The following is a 13,775-nucleotide window of genomic DNA, read 5'->3' as shown; positions in this document are numbered from 1 at the left end:
GCAGGGCAAGTAGATTTCTGTAGCGTGTTGTCCCTTGGACAAGTACATTTTAAAAAATATTCCACATCCCTGGAGGGATTCTTCCTCTTTAGCTTTGAGGGCTCTTACCCCTCTTCTCTCTGCGCATTCCAATCCCTTTTTAGAGTCACGTCAGGTTAGAGGGCTTGCCCCCAACGGTGTCTGTTTTAAAACCTATGGGGTACTTGATCGTTCGATTTTCCTTGAATTGACGAGGAGGTCGGCATTGAGAGTGTTTTGGAGAACTTAAAGTGAAGATGCCGGCTTTGTCCCACTGACATGCTGTGGTGTTACTTGCATCCGCACCCTAGGTTTTCCATTTCTGGCGATTTTTTTCAATGACTCCTCTCTTTCGAAGTCAACAATGCTCTGCATCAAATTCTCCCCTTGGTTTCTTCAGGATTTTTCTGGAAGCTCTTCGGTGGTCTGGCACGCGATGTCCAACGGGACCTTCGACAGGGCTCTTTGCTAGAGGTCTTTTAAAATAAGACGCCGTAGTGAAGTGTAGGTGCTCTAAGTATAGACTGGTGTGAAGGGATTGTTAAAAATAGCTAAGAGGTACCAAAGGGGGTTTTAATGTATAGGTACTCGTTAGGAGTAAAAACAGTTGGTGGCTGAATAAGGGAGCAATGATCCAAAACAGCTCCTAAAGTGATGTACATATAGGGCGACATGTTTCTTTCCAGAGTTCTCTGCCAGGGCAATTCTTCAGAAGCAATAAACCTAATCAACAGATTAATGGGGAAGAGAGTGTGACAATTGTACAAAAATACTCAATCACATGAAATAATGAAGTTGCTCTTAAAATATAGGGTGTACATGCAAGTATTTAAAAACCGACCCAAATTTGGTAAGCTACTGGCCCCATGGCTGATAGCAGAGTCCGCGCTACCTACGAATTGAAAACGTGCCTTGTGCGCGCAATAAGCGCAACCTACCCCTCTCTGCCAACCTGAAGTTTGTTGCGACTTTGCCATGGCGTAATGGGCTCTTCTTTATCTCTAACGTTAAGGGCCTTGGTCAGAAACTATGTACATCTCACACCCCTCAGACTTGTGGTCTTTGGGTAGACCGGTTTTAGACCCTTTGACTATCCATCTGGGCTAACTTGTGGTGGCACTTAAGGCAAAACGTAAAGAGGGTATTCTCCACCTCTCTCTCTGTAGGCATATGCCTGATGTTATTGGGGGAAAGATATACCACCAGAAAGCAAACACTGCCTCTAACCGGTGTGGAGGGGGGCATTTGAGACCCAATTTCTGGATGGTGGAATAATGCACAGTATACAAGCCAAGAAAACATTAATTATGCAAAACCTGAAGTCTCCCTTGTGCATTAATGTCAGCGCAAATGCTATTTATTCAATGATATACCCTCTTACAAGGTTTAGAAAAGACTTTAAAAAACACTTTTATAGCAGATCCTGAATATCAACTTCACACTCAAGGGGTCAAGAGCAAGCAGACAGGCACTTCTGAAGTATACTACAGGGGAGGTCACTTTAATGCAGGTGCACAGACCTATGGATATGTTCAGTGTATGCAGTGCTAGATGCTCACTTGCTCCAAGTGACTGGCTGTGGGAATTGACACTATACGTGTGAATTATTACAAATAACTACGGCATCACATGATCCACATATAGCCATCTCAATGCTGTACAGTGCTATTCCTCACCTGTACCTCAGCAGCTAGGTCGATGGGTACATGTAGGTGACATTCAGTATTAGTGCACTCTTTTTTTTTTTGGTAAAAGATTTTATTAAGTTTTCACACCCAGGGTCTTAGAGACCAACATTACACATATGACCAGCAGACGAGGAATCCCCCCTCAAAATACACATCAGGAGAAATCCGTTCCACTGCATGCCTACCCTACATCCCCCACCCGCCGCCCCCTCTACCCCCACCCCCCCAGTCAGTGTGCCCACAGTAAGTCCTCAGCAGCTACCTTCCATCCGGTCCTATGGCCTAAGACGTCCCCGCTCCGGGCGAACGGGCAGACCCCTGCTAGTAGTCAGCCCGAGAGAGAGGACCCTGCCGTGGCCTCCCTCCGCAGCCCTGTTCCCACCTGCGCTCTTCAACCGCTACCCAGGTAGAGTGCAGATAGCAAGTCCTCCATGAGTGTAACTAAGTGATCCCGTCCTGCATGCACTCCCCCGCAGCCCCCGCCGACCCCGTCCCAGGCTCCACTCCCCCATCCACATCTACAGAATCCCCATCCTCCACATTCCTAGTCTCCCAGGAGCGCAGCTCTTCCACCAACACCTCCCACGCCCTCGCCACATCCAGCGCCTTCTCATTAGCGGTCCGCCTGGCCATCTGATGCCGAAGCGTCCCTTCGCTTCCCGCCCAGGCCAGGAAACTCCCCCTCCATCTCCGAAAACTCGGGCCGGACTTGGCCTTCCAATGCAGAGTGAGCTCCCGCTTCGCTAGTATCAGCCCCAAATCGCAAAACTTGCTTGTGACCCTGGTGCGGGGGGTGTGCGGAAACCACAACAAAAGACAAGTCCCCATCTCCACCTCCAACTCACGGTCAGTCACCGGATTCAGACACGCCACCACATCCGCCCAGTACGAGCCCAGGCCCCGGCAGGACCAGAACATGTGACCAAAATCAGCCCCTTCTACTCCGCATCGAGGACATGGCGACTGAGAGCCTCCAAAATACCGCAGAATTTTGACCGGAGTGAGGTAAGCCCTATGAAGGGTGTAAAATTGGATCAACTGGAATCTAGCATTGCGCGTGCCCTTCCAGGCCCGCCGTAAAAGCTGTGCCCAGGTCGTCTCAGGAATGGGCCTGCCAAGATCCCCCTCCCATTTACCCCGCAAGACCTCCAAGGGTGCCAGCCTCTCCGTGGACAACCGTCTATACAGACAAGTAATGGCCTTAACCGTACCCGCCGCCATAGTGACGTATTGACATCCCTGGGAAATCGGGGGTTCCGACAGCCCCATCCCCCAGTGCTTCTGGATCCCACGCACCAAGGCAGCATGCAAAAGGTAGTCCCCCCGTGGTAGGTCATATGCCCCCTGCAGATCCTGAAACGACAGCAAAACGCCATCTCCGTATAAGTCCCCAATCATGTGCACCCCGCACTCCTCCCAGTGAGCCAGGGCCGACCAGTCCCCACCGTGCGGGAGGGCCGTGCACATGCCCAACGGTATCTCCGGGGCATACGGCCGGGCAAACCCCGCCCGTTTCGGACTACGGATCCAGCACAGCCGAAGCATGCGTTCCTCGAGGGTAAGCTGATCCAATCGGAGCCGTTGCCGGAGCACAATGAACGACAGTACATGGCGCGGAATGACCCTATCCTGCGGGCCCTCTGGGCCCCGAAACTCACGTGCCACGGCCTGCGTCAGCCACTGCAGCTGCGCCGCCAAATAGTACCATTCAAAATCGGGGGCTGCCAGCCCGCCCGCCTCCCGTGCAGTATTAGTGCACTCTCTCTGCCCTTTCACACTTTTCTGTCCAGGAAAGCAGTTCAAACATCAATACAGCACTATCCCTTCACACAAGAAAAGTTTATGGAAACCTGTTTGACAATTTCCTCACCCACTCCACACTGACAAAGTTCATGGAGCCATATGACAACTACTGTGGTCTGCTCTTATGAATCCAGGTACGAGTATTATCAGTAAACATTAAGGTGGCCCCTAAATGACAAAGCTATATTAGGAGTAAAATATTTAAGGGGGCGGGGGGGGGGCGGAGAAGGGCTTGAACGGCCCAATGGAATGAATAATGATCAGAGATTCCTTTAAAATGCTCAACAGCTAAATTCCAAAGTTTGCTAGCTTGGACAGAGAACACTCAGCGCCAAGGTTCAGATGAATACAGGGTCAGTCCCTTTTGTTTACCTATAAAGGTGAACTTCATAAGCAAGTAGACATAAACCATCTTCTCCAACAACATTAGTCAGGAACCAGACCTGTAACAAGCTTAGATTAAGCCAAGATTAGGGAAGAGCTCCATAACAGATGATATATTCCTCTGCCTCTCCCTGCGACATAGCTGATCAAATAATGCTGTTGCAATTATGGGCCTGGAAGGAACTGACATGTGCATGGCTTTTATTAAATGTTTAGATAATGCTTTAACTAACACGGGCTTCGCTGTCACTGTTCTGGCACTAAATGCACCCACGGGTATGACAGAGACCCTAGAAAAGAGGCCTGCCCATTTCCAACAACCACCTCTCAGTTTAAGCATACTAACACATTGTCTCAGTTTTCATGTATTTTTCTGTTGCTTGTGTTAAGAGGCCAGGTAAGAGATTGTGGTGCTCTCAAACACATTTCATAGTTCCCAGGGATCTGTTCCCCAGATTGTGTGGCTCTACATCAGATGAACCTGAAAGATACAAAAACAGAAACTTCTGTGCGCTTGCTAAAAACTGAACAGAGGCACTGTTCACCGTTGTCTGTAACAAACAAAGAAGCAGAAAGCTAGCAAACCCCCTGCTTGCACCTCCATACATGATAACGTTATGTAAGATACCAGTTGAAATAAATGCTGAAAAGAGAGGGACTACAACTTCAGGCCTAAAATAACAACAGTATGTGGGGAGCTTGACATTACTCAGAATAATGTATTTTCAAGTAACCAAGATGCAAGTCCTCTAAACTTAATATGTAGGGTTTAGCCTCTAAGGATTTATGATTGGAAAGTATCTAGCATTCACTTTTTGTATTCATTTTGCTTGCTTAATTAGGGTGCTTATTGCTCATATTATTTGCAGATGAACAGAACACAATCATTAGAAACCACTTCCCAGGGCCAATGCAGTTATTAAAGACCATAGGGTCTAGTCATATAGTGAGGGAGTGGTCCTCCAACAGCTGTTATAAACAGAGGACTATGTTGCCATTAGAACCTTCCACTCAAATGATAGAATGTTGCACAATAAAGAGGGAGAAACAGAAAAGCAAGCATTGAAAAAAATAAAAAAATGATGAAGAGGAAGAAGAGGGTCCGCATCATCACCTGTAGAGATTTTCTTACAGGTTTGTCGAACTCCTAAAAAGTTTACCCACATGAGCATAACTCATCGGGTAGGGTGAGAGACACCTCACAGTCTTCCTTCTGTTAGAAAAAAAAAAACTCAGATTCCTTTAGGGCCTTAAGAAATCTATAAAAATGTTTTGGAGAGTGCAAAAAGACTCCTCTTCTAGTGGCCACCAAGCCTCACTCTTTCAGAAACTTTATCATGAGCATGGGGGAAACTTTCCACTCTTGTTTGGTTCCCGTCAAGTCCACCTCCCATCCCAAATCCTCTCCCCAAGTTAATGCAACTCTCTCTACACCAAAAAGTCTTCTCATTACTCCAAACAAACAATCAGGTGGAGCTGACAAAACCATGTCATGGCAAGTGCTTACTACTGCAACATTATGTACACTGCCTAGCCAAGCAACTAGAAACCTCCTTTCTCATTCCACATCTTCAAATCCAATTAACCAATAATCTTACAAAACATAATGGCGAATTCCTAGGAATAAAAGGCATTACATATGGAATGCACCAACATCGAACATGTGATCTGAACTCAATCATAAGCTATTCTAGAAACTCCAAAAGATACCAGCTTTTAGGACTAGCTATCGACCGAACTCCAGCTGGGTGGTCCAAAGGTCACATCTAAAAAGTTACTTAACACCTTTTTCGGTATCACCTGCCCAGACTGCAACCTTTCCTCTAATAAATATATACCTTTTTCCATCCTCAGCACTATGAAGTAGACAAAAGGCAGCAGGATTAACTTTTAAAAATCTTTAAATAAGTAATGCAGGGTCTTGACTCAACTGTAGGAGAGAACTCTAAAACACGGGGACCAATGCAGTGCTCAATGGCCTATGTGCCTACGGATTAGAATGCGACTCTCAACAACGTAAAAACGTTATATTGTACAGATAATTAGTTATGCAGTATCCATAGCTCTAGGTGCAAGGGGAAGGGGAGGGGGGGGGCGGCACTTCCTTTTGATGGTTTGCATGTGTTGCGGACTCTAAAACAGACTGGAAGCGAGAGCTGGGTTGACACCATAAAAAAGGTCAACCTTAGAGAGAAAGTGTGTCATAATTGCTGAAAGTCAATGTGAAAAAAAGAACAGGAACCTAAATACATGGATTAATGTGTAGAGCTAAAATGAAAAATCAGTTTGCACATCCTTATTTATTTTGAAAGTTTTATATAGCGTGAACATGACCACAGAGGGTATCAGAGCGCTCTACAATATATGCAGCAAGGAGGGTACAATCAAACAGAACAGAATCAATAAAGCGAAAAGTTCACAATCTTATAGTGTCCGACAATCTTGTGCGCCAGGCAGTTGGGCCACAGATCACCGTCTATGGTCCAAGAATCTTCTACATGAGAGGCACTACTGTTGCTTTGGTGTCCAGAAGGACTCCCAAGTTCCTTACTAAAAATGCGGTAAACCAGGGAAGAAGCTGAGGAGTTCATGTTTCTAGACACAAAAAGTATAGCTTTACCTTCAGCACCATGAGACGAAAGCTCTGAGAGGCAACACAAAATGGTACAGCAGATAAAAACGGTTATTCAAACGAAGAGCCTGTTTGTTCGTACTTTAAGATGTTGAGGACGTTTCCACATTTTTGATGCTGTTTGGGCCTTACTCTTGCCGAAACAGGCTCTTCGTTTGAATAACCGTTTTTATCTGCTGTACCAGTTTGAGGCTCCACATTGGAAAAACACCATTTTCGTAAAATCATTTGGTTGGGATTGGACTACACTCAATATCTCTCTTGGTATATACAGTGGGTGATTTACCTTCCACGACAAAGAAGAAGCCCGCCACGGGTGAAACGCGTTGGCTGTATTGGCTTTTTTATCTCAAACATTTTTGGAATAAAGGATCAGAAACTCAAACTTCTCTCGTCCTATGTGCATGTGTTTAGCCTTTGTGTTGCCTACAGCTGTTTGTTTGTGTTGCTTCTCAGAGCTTTCGTCTCATGTTTAAATATTTGTGGTTTATTGGTGGCAAACCATATTCTGAGGTGGGCAGCTTCAAACTAGCCGAGTCCTTTTGAAGAATTATACTACATGAGTCTGTGCAATAGCACGTTCCCCTGGCCATCATTGTTTGCTGGATACCTACAGCACCATATATACTATCTTTGATGGATCTGTATTAAGGGAATTACAGCTCACCTAATAAAATACTGTAAGTAAACACAAAGTGAAATAGTTTTGTTCTATGTCATTGCTGCAAAAAAGGTACGAGTAGCATACTATCGTACAACCGATTATAATAAAAATAAACACTCCAAAGGAAGGAGTCAGGTAATTAGCTAGATTTTTAGATGCAGACAATTAAAAAAGGGCACAGGGATGTGGTCTGTGGCATTCGATAATGTGTCTTATACAGGAAGTTTTGGGAAGGTACACATTAAAATGTCTACCAACGCCAGAGACCCCCGAGCCTCACCTGCTCCACTGTGACAGGGTCCCTTGTGAAGGCCAACCAGTACAACACAGGCCAGTACACATAAGGGGACAAACCATGATACGTCATGGTCCACCTATATTAACTCCTAACCCTCACCTACTCCACAGTAACAGATCACTTGTGAAGGCTATCCAGTACCACACAGACCAGTACGTGTAAGGAGACATGACATATCAACCTATGATACCCCTGCCCCCCCCCCCCTCCAACGAGCCTCATCAGCTCCATGGTGACGGATCCCCTGTGAAGGCTATCCAGGACCCCACAGACCAGTACATGTAAGGGGGCAAACGATGACACGTCCACCTATAATACCTCCGAGCCTCACCTGCTCCACGGTGACAGACTCCCCGTGTAGGTTATCCAATACCACACAGACCATTACATGTAAGGGGGCAAACTGACACGTCCACCTATAATACCCCCGATCCTCACCTGCTCCAAGGTCACAGATCGATCACTTGTGGAGGCTATCCACTACCACACAGACCAGTACATGTAAGGGGGCAAGCTGACACATCCACCTATAATACCCCCGAGCTTCACCTGCTCCAAGGTCACAGAGCGATCACTTGTGGTGGCTATCCAATACCAAACAGACCAGTACATGTAACGGGACCACAATGACACGTCCACCTACAATAACCCCCGAGCCTCACCTGCTCCACGGTGACGGATCCCCTGTGAAGGATATCCAGGAGCACACAGACCAGTACATGTAAGGAGACACATGACATCCACCTATGATACCCCTGCCCCCCACGAGCCGCATCACCTCCACGGTGACGCATCCCCTGTGAAGGCTTTCCAATTCCACACAGACCAGTACATGTAACGGGACATCACAATGACACGTCCACCTACAATAACCCCCGAGCCTCACCTGCTCCACGGTGGCCGGGTCCATGGCCTCCACTCGGGCCGCCGCCGTCTCGTACTCATCCTCGCTGTTGTAGCCGGCGCCCCCCTCCTCCTCGTGCTGCTGGGGGCTAGCTCCTCCAGCGCCCACCCCTTGTTGCCGCCGCTGCCTCTTGCTGTGTCCGGGTCCGGAGCAGCAGCCTCCTCCTCCACCACCGACTCCGTCTCCCTGGCCGGCACCGCCAGAGCCCCCGACCGAAGATCCTCCGCCCGCCGAGGTCTGCTGCCCAACTGTGACCGGCCCCCAGCGCGGCGGCGGGGAGACCCGGGAGCGGGCGGAGCCGCGGGGGTGTGTCTCGGGACCGCCTCCGCCCGAGCCCCCACCGCCCCGCTCCCCTTCCTCGGCGGCCGCCGGCTTCTTCTTGGGAAGGATGGTCATGGCGCGCGGTCAGCGGCGCCCTGGGGTTTCCGCTAGGACCGGGATCGAGGCCGTGGCCTTACAGCCGGCGCGCGCCGCCGCCAACCGTCAGAGCCGCGCGCCGCCGCCAACTCCCGGCTCCACACGCGCGCCGTCGCCGCACCCGCGCCCTCCCCGGCGCGCGCTGTCACTACTGACCCCCCTTCTCTCCTGTCCCCTGACCTCTTCAGGGCGCGCGAGGTGGCCGTCACACTGTCCTCGCACACCCGTGTCACGCGCGCAGCTGTCGCTGCCGGTGCGACACCCCTGCACGCCTCGCTGTCCTCCAGGAGCCCTCTTCCCTCCCCCCCGCTTCGGCCCCTTTGTTCTCTATCGGCCGCCCCCCGCTCTGTTTCCCTCAGGTTAGGCTACCGGGAGTTGGAGGGGGGAAGGAAGACTGCAAGAATATCAACAAACAGCTGACGGGCCGGCCGCGCTTACGTCATGTCCGGCGCGAGCGTCAAGGCGTCCCTTAGATGGACTCCGTTGTTGTTATGTTTTTTTAGTCAGCTGTACATAGACATAGAAAACAGACTCGGCGTCAGTCTGTCTGCTAGACAGACGAGACCGAGCACGGAATGCTATTGGTGCTTCAGAGCAGCGCGAGGAAGGGTTCGAGGGAAAGTGAAGACAGACTGCAGCCCCTACTTGAGTGTATTGAAACAGAAGAAGACATCGCTTTTGGCCCAAGGGAAGTAAAACGTAAACAAAACCACGAATGCTTTCACGTGCAAAGAAACAAGCGTATTAGCCGTGTTGCACTAAGGGAAATGAGAATAGTCACTAGTTCAAATAGTTGAACTGCAAATTGATATTTCTTAATATTTCACCGAAGCCATCTGTATACAAGGTCTAAGCAGCCCCTGTGGGAATACATGTTAATCTAATGACAAACCAGGTACACCGTTCTATGTGAGGACTAGAGGCAAGCATTATGCATGTATTTAATCAGTTTAGTCATGTAGCAGCCATTTCCAAGTTTATTCTACTAACGTAAATAGAACTATATTTCCCAACTGTAGTGTCCTCCCCAGTCTGGGTACTCGCCAATGACTAGGCCACACACGGAGCTTAGAATAACAACAGTCTTTATTCTGTGTGTAACTGCAAACTCAACATTCATATACATACCAACCTTTTTGAAGAGGTAAGTGGGAGATTTAATAAAAATACTGGGAGAATGTATTTCCTCTATTGACTTCTATTGGATCAGATGCATTTTTAGACAGGAGACACAAAATAAAACTATTTTTGGCTTACAAAATCGAGTCTCCTGCTTGAATCAGGTCTATTGGCATGTATGCATTCTAACACTGCATTCACTTCGCTAAGCTCTAACACTTACGTCACAGTTCTACGGAGTTCATCAGGAGCCACAACGGTCCCGTCATTGCTAACTCACACTACACCTTTCCCACTCTGTTAAATAAAACATTTTTTTTACATATATATACACATAGTTCTTAAATGACTAGTTGTGGCACTTTTAACACACATCGTGACTGAGTCTTCGGATACTGGGGACAGGCAGTAGAAGTGTCCATGATCTGCGCTGGCGATGTAGGAACAACAGAAGTCAGAGGGTTTTCCCTTGTCCTTTCAGATCCAGTCTCTACATTGACATCAGTGCCTGAAGAGCGATGAGCCATATGTCGGAAATGCAAGGAATCTCGCTAAAGGCACTTCCCAGGAAGTTGGGCAGTCACCATGCGTCCTTTGCTGGTCACAATGTGAAAGGGCTCAGCATCAAATCGAGCTTCACATTTCTGTTTTCTAGACTCACGAACAAGCGCTCGATCTCCTCTATTGAAAATGACGTGTTTTGCATGTCAGCGCTTGTCTTCATTTTCCTTTTACGATCCAAGTCTTTTACACTGATTTCTTCCTCAGTAGTTGATCTTCTGGTGGTCCATTGAGGTAACTTGGTTGTCATGGCTCTCCCTAACATCAAGGCTGCAGAGCTTTTATCTGTGGGCGAGTCGAGTGAGGGGCCGAACGGTAAGCCCGAAGAGTAGAATTCAAGACATTTTTAAGGTTGCACTCTTCCAGTACAGCACGCTGAACTGCTTTAAGAGTACTCATGAAATCTTCGACAAGTCCATTGGCCTGCAGCCAAAGAGGTGTGCTCTTCAGATGCTTCACATTAAGATGACTGAGAAAGTCTCTGAATCCTCAACTGTTGAAAGGTGGGCCATTGTCAGATTTTAGGATCGCAGAAACACCCCCATGTCACAAAGATGCTGTCCCATCTCTTGATTACTCTTTCTTGAGTGATAGATGAGAGATCATCAATGGAAAACTGGAGTTATCATCAACAGTCACCATCAGGTGATGTCCATTGTCAAGAGGACCAAACAAGTCAACAGCAATTCTTTCCCATACATGCTTTGACAACTCTGACATGTTTAAGGTGTGTTGAGTGGTTTTTGCTGAAAGACAATTGCATAGATGACAGCCCTTCAATTCTCTTTTAACTCTCTCATTGAGACGTGACACTCAGACTCAGTCTCAGAGAGCTTGTTTTGTGGTCACAATTCCACAATGTCCTTCATGGACTACTTCAATAATCTATTGTCGCAGACTCTCCAGAATAACAATTCTCGAACCTCTTAAGATAATGCCTTCTTGAGTAATGGACAGTTCCTCTTTGACATTTTGAAACTTTTGGTACTCACTGTCACTGGAAAGAGGTCGACAGAGCTGGTGCCAGGACTGATGTGTAATAATGTTTTTTACTTTTAACATGTCACTATCTTGACTTGTGGCAGTGATGATTTGTTCCAACGAAATGGCAGCTGGTGTGCTTGATTTCACAATGAAATTTATGTATGGTTCAGCCATCTTGGAAGGGGTGCCAGGGCACTGCAGAGGTACTCTTGAGAAGTAGTCAGCAGTGTTTTGATCTTTCCCTGCACAGTACATGATTGTGTAGTTGTAATTTTGGAATTGTAGATCCCAAAGTTCAATGCGAGGAGTCATCTTTGCATTTGGATTGCCAAAGCTGGTCAACAATGCTTGATGAACTGTCACAAGCATGAAAAACTTCCCATTTAAAGAATACGTGGACATGTTCACTAGCTGTTCTGCTCGATTTTCCCGGCCTTCTTGTGAGGAACAATAATGTAATGTGACTTCAGTCTCTTATCATTCAAGTCTAAGGGTTAGAGTAGTGAATGGAGCCTATTTACTAGGCACTTCGACATGATTCTGTGCTCTTCCCCATAGATCAGGGCTTGCACACATAGCCTAGGGGATAGATTTGTTAGTATTAGGGATAACCTGTCCTGTAGTGAGGGTATTTCACGGAGCTGTGCTGAATTCAGGCCTGGTAGGCCTCAAACGGGAGAGACTCCATCTTTCTTTCTGCTCCGGCAGCTTGGGATGCTTCTAGGTCAAACGTAATGTTTTAGTTATGAGGTGTTATTCGCTTGGAGAGAACCGGTTCAGGCCGGCCCTTATCGAAGGATTGTATTTTTCTTCATGCCGAAGACACTACATCAGGCCGGCCGGCTGGGAACGTGTCCTTGGTACGGGGAGGTACAAGAATTTGGTGGGCGGCAGGTTACGGGCCGGAATTTTCCATGAGGAAACGCACCTCTATATTAGTGAAAGTCTGAGGCAGTTACATGTTCAGTCCGTAGGCGGCATCTAGCCGTTAGCAGTAAAGCTACTACTTATTCCAGGGAAGACAGACGCCATCTTGAAGGTGGAGAAGAACCGGGAGACAGATGCTTTCCTAGCAGAATAGCCAGAGAGGAGAGAGTAGCCGATAAGGAAGAGGTCCCAGTGACTCGGAGAAGGGTGATTCCAGGCGAGCCGAGGCACAGACGAGAAGGGAACCTAGATGACCACTGAGTGCAGGCTACATACTACTAAGGTGATGTCGACCCTTTCTTATTAGAATGTACAACTTAATCTTTCACTTTTCTTTGCAGGTTATGTGTTATATCGTAATGTTATGTGATTGTGTACGTAATGAGTAATAAAGTATCCAGTTTGTAGTGAACCAACATGTGCTGCGTGTTCTTGTATAAGAGGGTAGCCTATTCTTCTAGTCAGCTGCGGCTACATGAACAGATGTTAACCCTGATCAGGTAAGTGGTAACTGAATAAGGGAAAGAGGAGCCCCTCGAACGTGAGAACAGGCTATGCTCGAACTGGCAATCCTTGTGTGATCTGATGAATAGTGAGACTGAGTCCTTTTTTTTGTATGTTATGGTGATCATAGGATGAACTGTCGTATGAGACTGCTGTCTAGGTAGAGAGGTCTGGATTCGTAGGGGATCGCGAGGCCGCCGATTGTGCTGAGACTGCCGTCTAGGTAGAGAGGTCTGGGTTCGTATGGGACCGCGAGGCCGCCACTTGTGATAATGTCGTATGGGCAGAGAGGTCTGGGTTCGTATGGGACCGCGAGGCCGCCACTTGTGATACTGTCGTATGGGCAGAGAGGTCTGGATTCGTAGGGGATCGCGAGGCCGCCGATTGTGCTGAGACTGCCGTCTGGGTAGAGAGGTCTGGGTTCGTATGGGACCGCGAGGCCGCCACCTGTGATACTGTCGTATGGGCAGAGAGGTCTGGATCCGTATGGGATCGCGAGGCCGCCGACTGTGCTGAGACTGCCGTCTGGGTAGAGAGGTCTGGGTTCGTATGGGACCGCGAGGCCGCCACTTGTGATACTGTCGTATGGGCAGAGAGGTCTGGATCCGTATGGGATCGCGAGGCCGCCGATTATAAGAGGTCTTGGTATGCATAGTAGGAATCCCCTGTCCTTAGGTGATAGATATATGTGGTTGCAGGATTGTAAATAGGTTCTAGGGAGGGGGTAACGTTCTGGCTGGTTTAGTGAGGCTCTGATGAGCGGGTTCTATCTGATCCGAAAACCCAAGCAGAACATTTGGCGTCACGAACCGTTTACGAAACCTGTGTGCGTTGTGGTTGTATCGTGTTTCCTTTCGGTGCGTGCGTGGTTT

At 48.0% G+C, this 13,775-nt stretch overlaps 1 protein-coding gene across 2 annotated transcripts in view; it reads right to left on the bottom strand.

The window, feature by feature from the left end:
* OTUD5 (OTU deubiquitinase 5) overlaps positions 1-9,240 on the bottom strand; it is a 559,146-nt gene extending 549,906 nt beyond the window's left edge. The window contains exon 1 of one of the 2 annotated variants that reach the window (XM_085629705.1): positions 8,374-9,240. In XM_085629705.1, the coding sequence (XP_085485831.1) occupies positions 8,374-8,787 (414 nt within the window). In that variant the 5' untranslated portion in view covers positions 8,788-9,240. The remainder of the gene's footprint in view (positions 1-8,373) is intronic. The other variant, XM_085629706.1, reaches the window with a different exon arrangement.
* Between the last annotated feature and the right edge of the window lie 4,535 nt (positions 9,241-13,775).

The sequence above is a fragment of the Triturus cristatus genome, chromosome 10, assembly GCF_964204655.1.
Source record: "Triturus cristatus chromosome 10, aTriCri1.1, whole genome shotgun sequence".
Classification (NCBI taxonomy): Eukaryota; Metazoa; Chordata; class Amphibia; order Caudata; family Salamandridae; genus Triturus; species Triturus cristatus.
This window is presented reverse-complemented; position numbering and strand designations above follow the sequence as displayed.